The sequence below is a fragment of the Microtus ochrogaster genome (assembly GCF_000317375.1).
Source record: "Microtus ochrogaster isolate Prairie Vole_2 chromosome 14 unlocalized genomic scaffold, MicOch1.0 chr14_random_2, whole genome shotgun sequence".
NCBI classification, from domain to species: domain Eukaryota; kingdom Metazoa; phylum Chordata; class Mammalia; order Rodentia; family Cricetidae; genus Microtus; species Microtus ochrogaster.
In genome coordinates, this window is record NW_004949097.1 from 3754641 (window position 1) to 3774488 (window position 19848).

At 44.4% G+C, this 19848-nt stretch overlaps 1 protein-coding gene across 2 annotated transcripts in view; it reads left to right on the top strand.

The window, feature by feature from the left end:
- Positions 1 to 19225, top strand: part of Ptpro (protein tyrosine phosphatase, receptor type O) — a 204392-nt gene extending 185167 nt beyond the window's left edge. For both annotated transcript variants that reach the window (XM_026787925.1, XM_026787926.1), the window contains 7 exons: positions 2639 to 2715; positions 3527 to 3661; positions 3907 to 4029; positions 8216 to 8370; positions 10923 to 11058; positions 16887 to 17007; positions 18121 to 19225. In XM_026787925.1, the coding sequence (XP_026643726.1) occupies positions 2639 to 2715; positions 3527 to 3661; positions 3907 to 4029; positions 8216 to 8370; positions 10923 to 11058; positions 16887 to 16991 (731 nt within the window). In that variant the 3' untranslated portion in view covers positions 16992 to 17007; positions 18121 to 19225. The remainder of the gene's footprint in view (positions 1 to 2638; positions 2716 to 3526; positions 3662 to 3906; positions 4030 to 8215; positions 8371 to 10922; positions 11059 to 16886; positions 17008 to 18120) is intronic.
- Positions 19226 to 19848: the final 623 nt, after the last annotated feature.

Here is a 19848-nt window from a genome sequence, read left to right on the forward strand (position 1 = left end):
GGAGCTAAGGCAGAGCGCCGCAGGTGAGCGCCTTCCTCTCCCGTCTGCCTAGTTAAGCGGATGTTTAGCATTCTGTAATAAAAAGCCACATTCAAGAGAGAGGCAATAGAAAGTATGCATAGGACAGTTATGATGCCCATAATATAGATTGATTTTTTTTCATCTCTACTACCCTCAGGGCAGGCTAGTCAAGAAGGCAAACACAGAAAGAAGGATACTATAAGTTCTAGAAAGATATCACTATTGTTCACGTGGTTGCTCGATAAAAGCAGGTAGAATTATAATAATAACATTTCACATCTGCTTTTCTGATTAAAAAGCCCCACTAACAGCCTTCCCCTAATTTCCACATTCACTAAAATTCAATTAAGTTAGGAGTCAACATAATTTGGCCACTTTAAAGCCAATACATTTCGGTAATTGAGAAATGATTTTGTTTTAAAAAATTTTTTTCAATTTATTTTGGTCATATTATTTGTCCTCTCTCAACCCAATTCCTCCTATGTCCTCCTCATTTCCCCACCCACCCAGCTTTATATATTTGTTCTCTCTCTCTTTCTCTCTCTCCTTCTATCTCTCTCTGATGCGCACACACACATACATACATACACACACACACACACACACACACAGCCCAAAAATCAAGAAAGAAAAATGAAAACAAACAAAAGTCAACAAAGGAAGGAGACCGAGAGGTAAAGTGGTGAGTGCAGGGGAATAATGGGATCACAATATATAATAAAGTTGAAAGCAATTTTCTTTAAAGTTTTTTAATTAAAACATAATCACACCATTTTCCTCTTTCCCATACCTCCTTCCAGCTTCTCCCAGGCCCCTTTACTCTCTTTCAATTCATGGCCGCTTTTCCTTTGGTTATTATTGTTGCATATATGACTACAACCTGCTCAGGTTATTTCGTGTTGCTCACATGCATGTGCCTTCAGGGCTGACCACTTGGAACTGAATAAACAATTAGGGAGCTCATCCCTAGGGAAGCCTAATTTTCCCTTTCTCTGCAGTTGTTAGCTGCCTGTGGCTCTTTGTCTGGTGGTGGTGTCTATGAGACCCCCCTTCTATGATCGTATGTTTATTTCTGTTGCTCAGTTTCATCCATATTCTTTTCATTTGTTTGTTTGTTTGTTTATTTTTCAAGACAGGGTGTTTCAGTAGCTTTGGTTCCTGTCCTGGAGCTAGCTCTTGTAGACAAGGCGGGCCTACATAGAGATCCACCCGCCTCTGCCTCCCAAGTGCTCCACACGCCACCATTGCCCCACTAAGACATCCATACTCTTAAGACATCATGAGTATAGTGTCCCTGTTATTTCTAGGAGACACAAGCAGACTTCCTGTTCTTCTGGCTCTTACAATCTTTGTCCCCTCTTCCACAATGCTCCCTGAGGTTAGGTGCAGGAGTTGTACTGTAGATGTATTGGTTAAGACTGGGCACCCATGGTCTCTGCATTTTGACCGGTTATGGTTTTTTGTAATGGTCTCTGTTTGCTGCCAAGGGAAGGTTCTTCTATGAAGGGTAAGAGGTACACTCCCCTGTGGGCATAAGTGTAGGTATTTAGAATGCAGCTAGGAATTATTCTGGTCTAGAGAGGTGGTGGTTGGAGGGTCTTTTCTAAGAGCCATGCCTCACCAGCACTGAGGAGGCACCTCAGTTTCCAGTACCGGGTCCTGTTGAGTGGACTTAAGTACAATTGACAGTTGGCTACTGTCAAGAAGGGATTTTCTTGATGAAGCTTAACATCACATAGGGTTAATGTGTGTGTGTGTGTGTGTGTGTGTGTGTGTGTGTGAACATACATATATGTAAATATATATAAACATAAAGAAATGTTTTAAAAAAGGAATTAACACTATATTTCAGAATAAACTAAAGGAAAAGAATAGGGGAAATAACCAAGTCGAAAAACTAAAATCAAAAAGGTCTACAATAATAGTATGATAACACAAAAGAGAACGAACAGGAATTGGGGTGGGGAGGTACAGGTTGGGGGACAACACTTTAGTCTGGGGGTCTAAACACACTAGAAGGACAATGGTCACTACTGTTGGGTGATACATTGAAGATTTTATTATAGAATGGACCCCACATACTTTTACCGAAGAATCCAATGTGAGATGGTAGATATGCTTGTTCATTTAATAATAGTTATTGCTTAATACATACGTGGGTGAACACACATGCATATATACACACACACACGCCTTAAAGATTAAATTCTATATTTAGCAATAAGAAATTTAAATTCATAGTACAATGATAATAATTTCAAAAGGCCCCTGAGTCTTCTGTTCCTTGTGTAAGGTCATGGGCTGTTGGGATCCCCTCGTAAGACAGGAATCATACATTGAAGCTATGTTCTATAGCTTTCCATGTGGTAACAAGATATATTAGCTCCTGCCTGAAGTGCCCACAGATACTTCTTGCAGAGACGGAGGAGCCGAATGGCTGGAAGCTGATCATGTGTTATCAGGAGAGGCTAAGGCTACAGGAGGTATCTAGTGCAGAACTGCAGTAGATTGGCTCCCTCCTCAGGGTTTGAGTTAACTTGATATTTGATGGAGACTCTTGGGATAACTTTCCTTCCATTCAGATTTTTTTTAATATGTCTTTTGTCCTTCCTCTTAGATGACTTCAGCCGAGTGAGACTAGTGTCCATGAACGAAGAGGAAGGAGCAGACTACATTAATGCCAACTATATCCCTGTGAGTAGAAAAGGAAATTGGGCATCCAAATACACAAAACTGCACCGTCCAGGCTGTGGGAGACCATAGGGACTGTGTGGGTGTGTGAGATGAAGAGGGGGCAGCTGTCCCAGGCCAGCAACTGAGCCCAGGGAGCAAATGAGCAGTTTCCATTGTTCCTGTTCAGAGCAGGATGCAGTGGTTCCCAATCTTCCTGACCCGGTGACCCTGCATACAACTCCTCATGTTGCAGTGACCCCCAACCATAAAATGGTTTCTTTGATACTCATAACTGTAATTTTGCTACTGTTATGAATCATAATGTAAACATCTGAAATGCAGGATCTCTAATATGTGACCCCTGTGAAAGGGTCTTTTGACCTCCCAAAAGGGTCACGACCCACAGGTTGAGAACCACTCTCCGGTAGTGGGAGGGGCTTTCAGACCCTCATGAGAGACCAGCAGAGTAAAAGGAAGGGGGTGACACCAAAGAGTCTCTCCCTTGTGTTTAGAGTTCTGAGCCCAGATTCAAAGGGCACACCTGTGCACCTGTGCATTTAAAACAGCAATGAAGAGTGTGGTGGTCATAAAAAAAGGTGTGGACATGATTTGATAGGCTCCTACATCACAGAGCTTTAAGTCATAAAGAACTTAAGATCACACCGACCCATACAGTCCCTCTGATTACCTCTTCCATGATAAGAAGGAGAAAATGCTGTGTAGGTGTGTGATCCTTTGCCAGCTTCGTCACCAGCAGAATGTCAGCTGTCCCCACAGGTGTGTGCGAGTGAAGGTGGCTGCTGACGTGTTAACCTTGTCACTCATCTTTCAGGGATACAACTCACCGCAGGAGTACATCGCCACCCAGGGGCCACTGCCGGAAACCAGAAACGATTTCTGGAAGATGGTCCTACAGCAGAAGTCTCATATCATTGTCATGCTCACTCAATGCAATGAGAAAAGGAGGGTGAGTACCGACGCCTTGTGTGCCTATTGGCCACGAGTACCCCCATCTGTATCTCATTTATGCCCTGGATATTGTATCTAATCAGAGAAGCAACTCACTTGCCTAGGTTTCACCCTGACCACAGGGCTGCATGTTTCTTCTGAAATGAGGGTCCTTGCTGCCCGTCAGTAAGCACATACTCTATTTCTTCCCTGGCTTCTGTTTGTTTGTTTATTTGTTTATAAAACTCATACTGTTTTGCCTAGGTAAAATGTGACCACTACTGGCCATTCACAGAAGAACCCATTGCTTATGGTGACATCACCGTGGAGATGATCTCTGAGGAAGAACAGGACGACTGGGCCAGCAGACACTTCCGGATCAATTATGTAAGTTTTCAACAGATCCAGGGAGGGTGGTCCCCAGCCCCACACTCTCCCGCCAGTACCCCCGTATGAGAATCTGGAGATTAAAGCATCACTATGTAAGACTGAGCATTTCAGGCTCTGCCCTGCTGCTGCCTGCAAGAGACGGAAGATCTGACTCAGCAGAGTTACTCCCTATTTTCATCAAGTGTGCTTTGGAAGGAATGTTGACTTTGAAGGCCAGAGGAGGTGAAAGAAACATCTGCTCTGGTCTTTTTCAAACTTGTCAATCACACTGATGGGGCGGGGTTCTCATTACTTGCATTAATCAGATAAGAGTGACCACCAAATATATAAAGCGTGGATACATTTCAATTAAACATCAGAATCGACACTTACTAGTTAGAATCCTGTTCTGGGTTTTAATGTCTGAACCTCCTTAATGTCTCTCTTAGAGTTAGGTAGAGTTCCAGAAAGATCTGTTCCGTTACCTGCTTCTGTCTCAGCTGACAAGACTTGGAGGGTTGCCCGTGTTAGTGCTGGGTTCCAGTGCTCACATCAGCCAAGGTTATTCAATTTGCTGTCAATAGAAAAGCATGTCCCCCAGTACAGTCCCCTGGCAATGAGCTGTCTGTTGAGAAGAAAACTTAAATGGAGAGTCCTCTTGCCATGTGCAGAGACACCCCTTCCTACAGGCCCTGAGCAGGAGAGGATGTACTGACTCCAGTGGCCCAGCCAAATGTACCCACTGCCTGTTTTGTAAAGAACCCTGAGCTTTACAGGTCTTTCTTTGGACTGCCAGCTCCAAATAATGACATGGAGACTATTTATTAATTATGAAAGCTTGGCTTTAGCCTGTGCTTGTTCCCAACTAGCTCTTAAAACTTAACCCATTTATATTAATCTGTGTTCCACCACGCGGCTCATTACCTCTCCTAGGTACCATATCTCCAACCTCGCTGGCAAATACCCCGCCTCTCAGATTCTTCCCAGAATTCCTATCTCTGCCTGGAAGTCCCACCTATTCTCTTCTGCCTAGCTATTGGCTGTTTGCCTCTTTTAAACCAAACAGAAGGTGTTTCAGGCAGATGAGGTAAAACAGTGGCACGTCTTTACACAGTGTGATCAAATATCCCACAACAGTTGGGCGTGGCTTCCGGGCTTTCAAATGTTGGGAGGACTAGAGATACAGCCAACCAGCCTAGCGCTTGGATGGCAGATGCAAATCCTGAAGTTCCTCCTTCACAAAAATGGCCTTTGGCCATTCATTGACATGGTGGCACTTATCAACCACCCAGCACTTAGAAGGCTGAGGCAGGAGGACAGGGAGTATGGGGCTCACCTTAACCACACATCTTAAGACCCAGCCCTTCAAGAAAAAAAATTTAAAGGTTATTTCACAGGAAATCTTATATTTCAATTATAGGAAATTCAAACTTCAGTGTGCCTAGTGTTCTGTTGGCTCACAGGCCACATTTATTTGTGATATATTGTCTGTGACTCCCACAGAAACTGCAGGGCTGCAATATCTGAAAATATTAAAATACCTACCAGGCCCTTTCCAGAAAATGTGTGCTAACTCTTTATGTAAACAAAGGTTACCCAACACAACAACAGAAGCACTCAGCCGCTCACTAACTGGTGTAGAAGTGATAAACCGGTTCTTATCTACCAGTTGTAAACGGTAGCTTTCTCTGGGGTGTGTAAAAACTAAAAAGTCCATGCACACCCCCAGTGTGTGTGTGTGTGTGTGTGTGTGTGTGTGTGTGTGTGTGTGTGTGTAGCAGGCTGTTTGTCCCTTCCTCCTTTTGAATTGTCCAGCTCTTCCTTGTTCCCCAAGCAGCTAACTCGACTACTGACACTCCTTTATGAAGCGTTCCCAGGCTCTGAGACTTGAGCCCCTCCTTGCCGGCCTTGGAGTCCCCTGCACGCTCCTCCAGCTCAGCACATATCCAGGGTGGTTTTCTTTCTTCGCCTCCTCCACCCTCCAGCGCTGTCGGTTTCACCAGCAAGCGCTTTCTCTCTGCAATGAACGCATCTGAGAATGAGCTGTTTCAGAATGAATGAAGTGCTATTCGAGTCAATTGACTTTCTACCAATGGTGATATTTCACCATCTTAATGCCATTTAAACTGAGCTTGCTTTCTGGGCCGCTTCAGCGGGGAAGCAAGTGCAAATTGCTAAAGAATAGAGAACAAATCCTTTCCCACGTTTGCATCTGGGAGCTGGGAAAGAAACAGGGTACAATGTAGGGTCTGTTCTCATGCCTGCTCCCTTTACAGGGAAGACTTGCATAGATCATAGTGTGAGCAATAATATGCTTCTTGTCCTTGGTCTTAAACGACAGCCCCATCTTTCAGTGACCACAAATAATGCAGCAAACTTGTTTGCCTGTAAGGGGGCTCAGGGGACACCAGCATCTGGTGGCAGGGCGCCCTCTTCAGACAGCAAACTGGCAAAACCTAAATTGGTCAGACAAGCGCAATTTTTCCCCTTCAGTTTTGGTTCACACCCGCCCTTCTTTCTTTGCTCCATATTGAGATGTGTAAAGCTCGAAAGAATCTTTTCAACAAGATACAAATAATGAGAAAATAAGAGTAAGATAACTCAGGACAGCCGAGTCAGATCAAACAGAAGGGTTTTCTCATTTAAGCAAGAAAAACGACTTTAACGCCAGCTTGCTACTTCCCAGCACGTGGAGACTGGTGTGAATTGAATAAATATCAAAAAGTTACTGATTCCCATGGATGCCGGGCTTTGCTATCACCTGGAAAGGCTGCTGCCAGTTCCATGGCCCTGCTCTGGAGCTGGGAGGAGACTAAGGACCCTAGTGGCTTTCCTTGTTTTATATCCGCTTGTACTTTTTAGCCGATAACATTTTCAGATTAGCTATATTGGAATATGAACGTGGAAAGACAATACGATGATCAGTACGTGAACAGAGTCGGTGTGTTTTATGAGCCTTTCTAGACAAGCCAGACGATCGGGCAACTAACTTGAAACACTCAGGGTGTTGAATAGTTAATCTTTTGCACAGTTTACTATAAAGGGGTTACTTTGGTAACATATTCCTTGAAGACAACCGTAAGGGAAGTCAGCACACATCTTCACCGTCTTTATTACACTGTGTGCCTGGAACAGGAGCCTCTGAGCGCTTTATGCTGCCTGTGAGTGGCGTATGCTCTTGGGAGCCAGAGAGACCTTGGATATAGTTGAAGTGATAGTATTGTTATCACTGTAAATCTTACCATGTATTTGCACCTTTTATTTACATAAAAATTTACTGATATAGATGCAAATTCTGCTTAAGAGTATACAGTTTTGCTCTTTGCGATTCATTTCTCTTTGCTACTTTAATATAAACATGAACCCCAAACCATCTAAACTTTTGCTAGAATATTCTATCCAGAGCAGATTGTAGGATCTTTGCAAGTTTGATGGATGAGAGATGAACCAGATACTTGAGAAGAGCCCGATTTGTGAACCGGCCTCACAGTTAACAAGGGAACAAATCATTCTTATAACTTCTGGAGAGTAAGCAGAGCTGATCTCAAAAGACCCTTACTGATGGGCTGTGTATCTATCTTAAAGTGAAGTGAGGTGCCATATACAGCTGTGCATCCTGCTGGAGCTGGACTGCAGTCAGATCCCTGAGGATGCCGGGACATGAGTGGCACTCTAGTGCTGGTCCATTCCAATGCAGAGATGGATTTTTGCACGCCGATAATAGTCTTTATCTGCAGGATGCTTTGGCACACGAACGTGATATCTTGGAAATTTTCCAGGAAAGCTCATTGGCTAGAGAATGTCTCTGGATGAAGGTCCAGTGGTTCCACTAGCAGGGAATGTGATATATTGGGCTTGAAGAGAGCCCCAAGTAGGACACAAACAATAGTTTTCAAAAATTCACTGGCCAGGCCTGAGGCAGCTTCTGAATGGCAGAGGCAGGGTGTCAACCTGAGTCTGCTCATGTTCTTAGCCGCTGGTTAATAAATACGGGTTAGCCTGTGTCTCCATCTTTGGGGGCTTTGTACAATTATGATTAACCTTTCTTTTCAGGACCTGATGAGTACCATGCCAGGGCTCAGAGTTGGGAAGGGAACGGGAATAAAGAGCAGTAGAATGTAGGACCAGCTTGCTATGCCATAGTGGCTCAGGCCATGCCAGGTCTAGAGACTAATCCATGGTCTTTGGCAATTCTCCCCTACAGGCTGATGAGGCACAGGACGTCATGCATTTCAACTACACGGCCTGGCCTGATCATGGTGTGCCTCCAGCAAATGCGGCCGAAAGCATCCTGCAGTTTGTATTCATGGTCCGGCAGCAAGCCACCAAGAGCAAAGGGCCCATGATCATCCACTGCAGGTAACCTTCATCTGGCATTTACTGTTAGTTACCTGTCTCGCTGACAATGACCACTAAAGAAAGTTGACTTAGTTCAAGGGTTCAGTCTGTCTTGGTGGGACATCATGGTGGTGAGGACTTAAGGCAGCCACTGTCATGAAGCAGAGAGATGAATACTGGCAGTGGCCAGCATTCTCTTCTTTATTCAAGCAGGGGCCACAGCCTGTGCAATGGTGTTGCCTGCCTTCAGGTTGGGCTTCTTACCCTAGTCAACCTGTCTAGAAACTTGCTCACAGCCAGGCAAGGCACTTGTCTCTAGGCCAGTGGTTCTCAGTCTGTGGATTGTGACCCCTTTGGGGGTTGAACAACCCTTTTCACAGGGATTACATATCAGATATCCTGGAAATCAGATTAGGACTAATTGCAGTTACGGAGTAGTAATGGAAATAATTTTAGGGTTGGGGATCATTGCAACATGAGCAACTGTGATAAAGGGTTGCAGCATTAGCAAGGTTGAGAACCACTGTCCTAGGTGAATCTGGGTCCTGTTAACTTGAAAATGTTAACCATCATATATACCATGGTTTTCTTTATATAAATTATGATTTTTGAGTCCGTGTCTAGTTGTCTTACTGTATTTACTGCTTCCTTATCATATGGTTCATTTATTTCTATAGACTGTGGGAAATATTTTTTTAATTTGCTTTCCATGAGATAGAATCTTACTTTGTAGCCCTGTCTAGCCTTAAACTCACTCTTTAGCCCAGACTAGCCTTGTAGTCATTCTCCTGTCTCAGCTTTTTGTGTCCTGGGATTATAGGCATGTGCCACGATGCTCAGCTTAAAATAGATGTTATTATCCCAATTTTAAGAGCAAAAGAACATGAGAACAGAGAGATGCAAAGATTTACAAAAGTTCACTCAACCAGAGCAAAAAAAAAAAAATTACAATTCAAATCTCCACATATGGGTCTCCAAAGGCCAAATGCCATGTGACATCACCATTGAACTCTAGAGTGAGTGTAACACAATACATCTCGGGTCAAATTCTACAAAGCTTCTCATGACTCAGAACAGTCTAAACAGACTTAAGAGAAAGCAGCGGGAAAGCAAACATAAAAGTATTCGGTATGTTGATAAATATGGTTGCACTTTAAAATTGCGTCTGGAATTTCAGAGGCAAAAGTAAAATGGGATGAACGACTTCTAACATTACTTCAAATCACAATTCATACTAATGCTTTATACGAAGTGTTACCTCTAGTGTAAACCTTGCCTTCCCACTAGTGAACACGCAATTTATCCTCATGACAAAATGTCCTAAAACTGTTGGGCAAACTCAAAGAGGCAGAAGTAGGGTAGGGATATCAGGGCAGGCATTAGCAACAAGTCCATCAAGAGCAAATACATGGCTAACCTGGGATCTACTTCTTTGTCTCCATAGGCCATGTTGATGCTGTGTGTATGTATGTGTGTTCTGCCGTGCTGTGTGTGTGTGTGTGTGTTAAGTGTGTAAATGTTCAGGATCAGCAGTGCTGGTGAGCCGCTAAGTTGCCATTGAAGGAGGACCCAGTCCTTCTCATCTGCCCACCATAGACTTTCTCAGTTTCAAAGCAGGCCGCTGAAAAATGAGATTATTCTCCAAACAATTCTCTTGCGGCTTGCAGCTGTGGGGTCAAAGGCACACACTCCTTCCACAGCTGCCAGGAGGTGCTGTTCGGGGTGGGACTTGACAGGGGCATACTTAGTGGAAGATCATTTCCTATGAGAAGCCCTGGGAGAGAAGAATTATCTAATAAAAAAAGCAAATTGAGCTCTGAACTTGAGGCTTTTAGTTTTGGTTTTTTCCTCTAGCAAATCCCACATGTAAATTGGCTTTGACCGTTTCTTTGTCCATAATGTGAGTGTGATTTAGAGTTCAGAGCCTTCAGCCCTCTGGCTGATGGGAAGAAGAGAAGAGAGCTGGCTTTGACATGGAGAGGTGGAGCCTGTGTGGAGAGCTGGCAATAGCGGTCCACATCTAGCCACACTCTGAGCGCTGGGATCCGGAGACCGCATGAGAAGGCCTTCAAGCGTTAGCTTTGACTTTAAAGCAGTTACTTAAAGGATCACTGAGAATTTCGTGCATATTCCTGGGGCAGATCAATGAAGGCACAATCTGTGACGGGGAGCTGAACATGTACAAAGGTCTATGGCCCTAAGCTAGAGTTAGGCAGTGGGCATATAAACCGAACCTGTGAGCAGGGCTCCAGGTTCCTGAGACAGAAGGCTGATATTGTGCAACCCTACCTCAGGGGGAGGGAGGATCAGCTCCAATGATCTTTACTCTTCTCCAAAACCAGAGACCCCAGTGGTGCAAACTCTTGCCTCTTTAAGGAAGAATCAGTGATGGTCAAAAATATGACACCCGAGCAACGCTAACCAGGTCTGCATTCTCAAGACACAGCTAAGTGGAAGACATTGTGCTAGGAGTTTTTCCCCATCAGGGCTAGCCGCTTTAGGCATTTCCGGTTGGCTTCCAACAGCGGGGAAGCCTGCCACAACTCACCTGCCATCTGAACCTTCTTTTGAAGTGCCGGCGTGGGACGAACAGGAACCTTCATTGCCCTGGACAGGCTCTTGCAGCACATTCGAGACCATGAATTCGTGGACATCTTAGGACTGGTTTCGGAAATGAGGTCATACCGGATGTCAATGGTCCAGACAGAGGTAAGAACTGAAGCAATAGGTATGCTTAAGTTTGCACTTGACCGAAAGCCCCCCCTTATCCAACTCCATGTTTTAATAGGGCTGTTGGGGTGATTTCACATCTGTCTTTCTCATTTTCTTGCTGTGTTTATTCCAGATGACCCCAGTACAAAATACATAGGTGTTAGCCTCCTATATTGTGTATAAGTAACTATACTTGTTCTGGCTTCCTCTGCCTTTAGGGACATGGAGCCTGCAGATGTGTCTGCAGCAGAATCAAAGCTTTTTGGGTAGTATGGAGCCCGCTGAAGGTGGCAGTCACTCTGGATAAGGGCCACCAAAGGGAGACTGTAGGACAGATACCATTTGACTTATACTTGAGATGACAGGCTGGTCAATAAGTTCCCCACTGCTTTGGCTTCTTTCTCCATGTGACTGTCTCCATTCACTTTAGATGACAACTCCTGGTTCTATTTGTGCATCTGTCTCCCTTGGTTTTAAGGTTTGCCAGTCTCAATCCACCTTCGCTGTCCCATCCTCTTAAACCCCAGAATTCCCCAGGGGTTATTTACCAATGTTCCCTCTGCCGGTTTCTTTCCCAAGTCATTCATTCCCTTGAAGCCTTAGAATGGACTCACCCTGGAAGGATAGCTCCGGGCCACATTGCACAGCCCACCAGCGACAGCCAGAGAGGACCTCTGTGTGTGTATGCAAATACCCAAGTACAGAGGCTTCTTTATAATCCAAATCACTTGTCTGTAAGATCACTCCCTGGCCTCAAGGGTACAATAGAGCATTTCCTGGAGGAGCGTGAGGGAGGGGAAGGCTTGAGGAACAGAACAAGACCGTAAATTCTTTTAACGTCTTGTTCTTCCTCCTGCAGCTTCCACCAAGCACCACTAGATGGCAATATAACTCAAATAGCCCGGAGGGTAATGGCAGAGTAGGTTCCACATTGACTTTCTTATCCTTATTTGCTTTTCTTCCCGCCCTATCTTTCCAGCTCTGTCTGAACAAGGCTCAGTAGAGTCATTCGAATGTGTTTGTTGCCAGGTTGCACCCAGGTCACAGTAGTTTGGGTCAATGACCCACTAACACTCATATACCTTAATGACAATTAGGAAGCAGATCCTAGGCAGGATCTTGTCCCTTTCAGAGAAGCTTCTTGTTGCAAGATGGCAACTCACAGGCAGGCCCACAACTGGTCAGGTTGCAGGAGACTGCTGAATGACCAGCCTTACAGGGGAAGTCCGTATCACACTCCTTCCTCCAGAGGCTCAGCACTCCTCTTGATAGAGGGGGCAGAAAGATAACAAGAGCCAGAGGCCGTAGATAATGATAAGGAAGCATTGTTCTGAACACAGCAGAGTGGGTGCCAACATGAACTGCAGCAGCAGTAAGGACAACCTGTATAAGATCAGACCAGACAAAATCCCAGCGTGGAGAGGGGGATGTGGGCACGGGGGTGCTGTGGACAATTGGTGGGTGACTCTAGGGAGAAGCAGTCAGGTTTCTGCAGGGAAGCAGGACACGGGAAGCTACCCAGGATCCAGAAGATGTCCCACTCCCTTGCGCACTCAGGCAGCGCTATTGTTTATACTCAGTGAGTCTAAATAAAAGAGCGTCTGAAGTTGGAAGGGGGAAAGTGGTGGGAGGATAAGGGAGAGGTGGGAAGGGAGGAAATGGGGGCTGGATCTGAGCCCGAACTTTTGGTTTTCAACTTCCATAAACACATATCCCAGGATGCAATAAAACCACATCCATTATATGCAATATACATTTCATATAACATATTCCTATATAATATGTATAAATCCCCATATTTTAAAAGACATCGTATTTTAAGCATCTTGCTGGTTGAATTATCTGAATCAAGACTTTCTCCATTTATACCCTTTTAACTTTATCGATGTTGATTACAGACTGTTTAGACTTTTGACAACTATCTGTCTTTTAAAACTGCCTTTCTATACACGGTTCCTCCCGCTCATTCCCCGCTCCACTATTTGTCTTCAGGTATGATAATCGCCGAAGCCAGGCCAGTCTCCATGGGGCTGGCTTCCCGCACAGCTAGGACAATGCTTTGTTTTCTCCCTTATTTTTGGCCACAGTTTTAGGTGTCTGGCTTCCTTCTTTACAGTCTCATTTCTGGTTGACAGCTCCATGAAAACAGTCGTTTGAAAGTGTGCCTTTCCTTCCAGGAACTTGCTGAGAGATTCAAAGTCATGAAAGGGGCCCAGGTCTGGCCCAGGTCTTGTGGCTTCCTGCCTTTCCAACCCCCCAGCTTTCCCGTTGAGTCCCCTCAGCAATGGACACTGTCCGCTTGTGTGTTTATGCCTGTTTTATCGGTTAGATCTAGAACATCTTGTTCATTTATCTAATTTACTTGTTTCTCTGTTCTCCCTGGTCCAACCTGTATTTTCCAATGCTAAGTGGATTTAATCTCACATTGTCCTTCAGCCCACTCACATTTGAGTCCCGCTGCCTGCTAATTTACTTGGTTAATAAGTAAAGAACAAAGAACAAAATGATTTTTCCCTGTGCTTGTCAATCAAGCATGCCAATCAAGAGGACAGAATCTGTCTCCAGCTGAGCGCTGGTCTTCCTGGCCACGATCAACCCAGGAATGGAGAAACACATTTCTTCTCGTTTCCAACCTCTACACACTGCTGACCTCCTTGATTTCAACACACCATGCGATCCCCTGGAATGGCCAAAGTGACTAACTCAAGTAGTCATGTCCTCAGGGTCTCTCTGGAGACCAGACCTTTCGGTCCTGACCATTTTCATTTGATTGGCATACTTCAGGACTTCTCCATCCTGGTGGAGAGATAACACCGAGCCGGAACCTGGGGAGAGGGCCAGAGCCTCAGCTTTAGGACTTCACGAATCAGGTCGCCGCTTCCGGTTCTCACTTCTCATCTCTAAAGCGGCTGGAAATTCTCATGCATTGTCATAAAGAATATAGCAGATGTCTTATATATAAGATGACAGGATCCATACAAGTGCTTTGAATTCATACTACACTACCTACAGATGGCTGTAACCCCCTCCTTCCTTCCCCCTGCACTCTGTTCTATTCTTAGCAAACATTTCGTTTGTTTTTCTTCCAATTGCCTCTCTGGAGGTCATTTGGGGTTTTGCTTTGAGCAGATTGTCCTCGCTATGGGCAGCTTGGCTTTCTCTGGGTCTTATGGATTTATCCATAAATAGTCTTTTACTTACTTTTTCCAATGCTTTATGGTTTTGTCATTGTGATGATTGCTTTTGCTTGGTTTGGAGTTTCAGATTTTTTTTTATCTAGTATATACTAACTATACATAATAATTAGATGAATAATATTTAACAGTGAGATTCATCACGGCATTTGTACACGTGTGTATAATGGATTTTGATCGCATTCACGTACCCCCATTACTCCCTGGCCCCACTCCCATTGAGCCCCTGCCCTTCCCAATTAGTCTTCCTCACGTCTTTGTGTGTTCCTGGGATCCAAGGAGCTTCATCACAGCACTTTTAAGAGCAGGGATGAGGGATTATTTACAGGAGCAGGGGCAAGTTCCCTGTGACTGCACCACTGAGGAAAATGTGTTACGTTTGTTTGTGTTTTCGACGCGAAGTTTGGCTAGTGGGCAGCTGTGGAGTGAGAGTCCAGACCAGAACCCTGTCCATTCTCAGTGTTCATATAACCCCAGAAATAATGGAGCCATGTGTGAGGACCATGGCGGGCGGCTCAGTGTGCTGAGGCTCAGGGTTGTGTTATCACAACATAAGGGAACGTGTTTTCTCCAAAGCTTGTTCAGAACAGAGGTGAGGTTCCAGCCTGCTGGGGCTTGAAGCATTTGTTTTTATCTTTTGTGTTAAGTTGTTTACATGAGACCGTTTAAAATCCTGTGGCCCTCTTGGCTGGATTATTTAGGAGTGATGTTTAATTGTGCCACTTATAATGAAACAATTGTAGTAAAGAAGGAAAAAAAAACCATCAAATCAACTTATTTAGTGGCACAGAGATAACTAATCTAGGGGATTTTATCTCAGCTTTCAGTCATGTATGTTACATACATACATACATGCATTTGTGTTTATGTGTTACATACATATGCGTGCCTTTCTTTCACACTGAATTTCCACATAGTATATTAATATACACATATACACATATATCTCAAACTACCCAAAGCTCTTAAACTCCATTTCAAAGACGAATGTTTCTTTAGATTGCTTTCTTATTTGTAGAACATTGAAAATTTTTCTGCATTTTCCCATTGTCTGTGTCTGTTTAAAAAGCACATGATCTATTGAGCATTAACTTCAGCTTTTGCTACTTTATACTATTATCTGTGCCCACACCATTTATTAATTTACCTCTCCAACAGTAAGAAATGATGACTACCTTAATAAGCTCAAAATTATTACTATGTGTTCCTTTCCCCTTCTTTAGCTGTGCTGTTCATATATGAAAATAAACATTTTAATTTACAGTTTTCCCTACTGGAACTTTACTTTTTGAGACAGAGTTTCATTGTACAGCCAATGCTGACATCCAACTCTTGTTCCTCCTGCCTCAGCCTCCTCCCTGCAGCTGAAATGACTGCCATGTGCCACCCCACCCAACTACTCGGCCACCATTTGCATATGTCTTAATATTCCTTCTACTTGCTTTAAAAATCCCTAATAAACATGGACACAAATTAGTAATACAAGACAGTTTCTCCTTCCCGGGCATGTTGTAGATAGTGATTGTTTATCTGTAGGTGTTCCTGATCTGTGAGACCATCCAACAAAAGCTAACTCTTTGCCGCTGTGGAGTCACTTTGAAAGCATCTCCCTTCTAATATGCTTCTCCCTTTTGCCATTTGTAACATAGAGAAGCTTGAAACTTCTTTGTATTTTCCCTATTGCTTTCAATTTTAGGATCTTTTTTTGTAATATAATCAGAAAGGAATTAACCCCTCTTTCCCTCTTCATGTTCATTGCCTAATTTATACTTCTAGAGTTTGTGCTAATGTACAAAGAGGTGGGAATTCTTTAGCTACATGTCATGGCCTTCAGCACTGTGCCATGATACTCTGTACCATGCAGCAACTTCACCTTAGAAAGCTGGGGCTGGGTACCTGAAATTTGCTGAGAGAGAAGTTCTGGAAGTACTCTCATCACCAGAAAGGAGAATGGCCACCATTCACTGACATGTCTGATAACCATCTCCCTGTGTGCATCAGATCATGTTTTATAGCTTACCCACATATTACTTACCATTCCTCAATGAAGCTAGAAAAAGACATGACATACATTCTGCTGTATGGGGCATCAGAGCTGACAGCCCAGTGGGTACAGGACTTTCTGTGCAGGCATAGGGGACTGAGTTCGGGTCCCTAGCACACAAATTAGAAGCAGGTCATCAGGACAGTAGCCTATATTCCTAGTGCCGGGAGACAGAGACAGAGGACCCTTGGAGCTTGCTAGCCAACTGGTCTTGCCAAATCACTAAGCACCAGGTTCAGTGAGGAAATTTGTGCTATAAAAATAAGGTGGAGAATAATAGAGGAAGATGTTTGATGCTGACCTCTGGCCCCCAAACACGTGTTCATGTAAATGCACACACAAGGACACGTACACAGACGTCCACACACACACAAACACACACACGTGGGAAGTGGCATTCTAGGATCTACCACTGATAAAATACCTTTAAAGTTCAATACCTTGGGTTTTCAAGTTACAGCGTGGTCTCGGTAAAGACATGCAAGTGGTTTCCCTCTGCACCAGATCCTGACCATCACGCCGCCTGCAAGGGTGCCTCCTCCGCACACATGCTCCGCTCTGAGGCCTGCCTCTGTGGTCTCTCCTAGGAGCAGTACATCTTTATCCATCAGTGTGTGCAGCTGATGTGGCTGAGGAAGAAGCAACAGTTCTGCATCAGCGATGTCATCTATGAGAACGTCAGCAAGTCCTAGTTCTGGATCCAGAGCCGTAAGTAGAGCGCAAAGGGGCTTGTGTGATTCTGACTTCACCACAGCCTTCCTGTTTGACTCTGAGGGGCACAGGGGTGGTCACAGGGAGTCACAAATACCCACTTCACAACAGCCTTCCTGTTTGACTCTGAGGGGCACAGGAGTGGTCACAGGGAGTCACAAAGACCCACTTCACAACAGCCTTCCTGTTTGACTCTGAGGGGCACAGGAGTGGTCACAGGGAGTCACAAAGACCCACTGCATATTTTGTGTCACACAGAGAAACTTCAGTGCCCCCTTGAGGTCACAGTGGCAGAGGAAACCTCTGACATCCATGGTTAGTTTTCTCTCCGCCCCAAACCTTTCATCATTCCGATACTGGTTTTCTCTCTGCCACTTAGAGACAGTGCTTTTTGACTCGACCCAGACAGCTGTGCAAATGTTGTGTTGATTACAAGAATTATGAGCTGGGGTGAGGAGCCCAAAAGAGTTAGAAATGTAATGGATACTCCCCAAAAGAAAGGCAATATTGACCACAGAGCCTAAGGATTATGGTTTCTAAAATTTCCTAGATTTCACTCATTGTGTGAGCAGCTATTGGGGAGGTCACTGAAACATTAGTGACGTGTTCAATGGGGGTGCACTCACATTTTGACCTCAAGATGTGATCTGGCTAAAGTAACAAGTAGCCTCTACGTTTATCAGTAACAGAGCAGTATTTTAGTCACTAGAAAGGCACAGGGGTCATTGATCGAGTGAGAGGGGGCAGTAGAACATGACTGGAGAAATACAGAAGCATCGGAAGATGTGCTGTGTCACGGTGGTAGGATAGTATCATCCTGGTACCTCTCTCTCCACCAAGGAAAAATCAGAGCATCATGGGCCAGCTGAGGATGGAGCACGAGGAAAGTTAAGAGACAGATGTGTGAATGGAGAGAAAGTATTCAGGCCGTGGAAAGGACAAGTCCCAACTAGAAAAACTCATCCTGAGTGAGGTAACCTAGACAAAAAGTGTGTGTGTGTGTGTGTGTGTGTGTGTGTGTGTGTGTGTGTGTGTGTTTGTATAGTAAGGTGACATTTGGAGGAGGTTGTTAATGTATCAGATTGCTAACCATCTTTCTCTCATCCACAGGTGAGGACATGGTATCTACCCATGCTCTCTAGCTTCCAGAGTTTTCACAGGGGCTCTTTACCTAAATTGAGTCCCTGCTGTGTAGTAAGTACATGGCCAAGGAGGTGATCTCCCTCCTAGAATCCAGACTTAGCCTTAAGGAGCTTATGGTATCTTTTGGAATCTTTACTTCTGGACGTCTGATGGACCAAATTCGCTAGGATTCCAGGAAGGTCAAAACGCTCCGCAAAGGGCAGGGAGCGCAGCGCTACCTGACAGTTTAGTTGGCCCTTTGCTGCTTGGGCTGGGCTGATTTTTTTAAGTGCAATAATTTTTGTATAATTGTGATTTTATCAGAACGTTGAATTGTTATCTGCCCACATCATTGATCAATGCCACAGCCCTGGAGAGAACCAACATTACTACAGAGGTATACCTCACTACTGAAGAGGCACAGCCACACAGGAAGAAGCGATAAATCTACTTCAAAGAAAATGAGCGAGAATGACCCACGCTCCAACCTTGAAGCTACGGGATCAGGAATGGGTGGGCAGATGGGGAGAAAGGGTCCACCCACAACCCATCAGCCAGCTTATCTTTTCCTATTGCAAATACGGAAACCTGTTTCAAAGTAGAGTAGGAAAAAAATTATTTGTCTGACTTGTCGTAGTTCCCAGTGGGTTTCTTCCTTGTTGACAGTTGGGAGTTTCTTCCCTGTCCCTTTTGAACTAATGTCACGGTCCTTTCCAAACAGCCAGAGCTGATTCCGCAGTTTTGAGTCTGACTCTGAGCTCCGCTGCTGTCTGAGCTAGTCTTGGTGCCTCGCCATTTATTGTTCTGTCCACCCGTGTACACAAGAGCAGTTTCTCTAAAGCGATAGGCTGTAAAAATGCACTTTCTTTCCCCACCCAGAAGAGATGGGAAATCAGAAGTTATGACAACCAACTCAGCATGCTAGGACAGTTACTGGACACCAACCCTTACGAATATCATAGAGCGTCTGTATGGATTCCGACAGAAGATTCTCTTGGGTTTCTTTTCTTTTCTGTTGTCAGATTCATTTTCATTGGTGTAGCTAGTGGCATTTAATTCTTTGGATTTTGTATGATTAAAATACATGATTGTGTGTTGTGACCATGAATGTTGTCGACATGAACATCGCGGGCACTGTGAGAAACTGCTATTTTTGTGCCACTTCCCAAGGATAGACGAGGTGATGTGCTAGGTCAGAGGTTCTCAACCTGTGGGTCTCAACCCCCTTGGGGGTCAAATGGTCCATTCCCAGGGGCTGCATATCAGATATCCCGTATACCAGATATTTACATTACAATTCATAATGGCAGCAAAATTACAGTTATGAAGTAGCTATGAAAGAATTTAATGGCTGGGAGTCACCACAACATGAGGAACTGTATTAAAGGTTGTAGCATTAGGAAGATTGACAATCATTCTTCTAGACATAAAGGTCAACATTTGAATTGAAAGTGATACAATCAGCTGCTTCTCTGTAGTAATGTGGTTGTCAGGAGCCCGCTTATGAGTCTGATATTTGGCCCCACTTCAGGTTTCCCTCCATGTTCAATTATCTTCTTTTTATCCCCAGGGTTTAGTTCGTTTTTAATTATGTGTAACTCTCTGTGTGGATAGGTATATGCATGTGTAGGTGCAGTACCCATGGAGTCCACAAGAGGGTGTCAGATCTCCTAGCTTTGGAGTCCTAGGCAATTGTGAGCCATCTGACATGGCTGT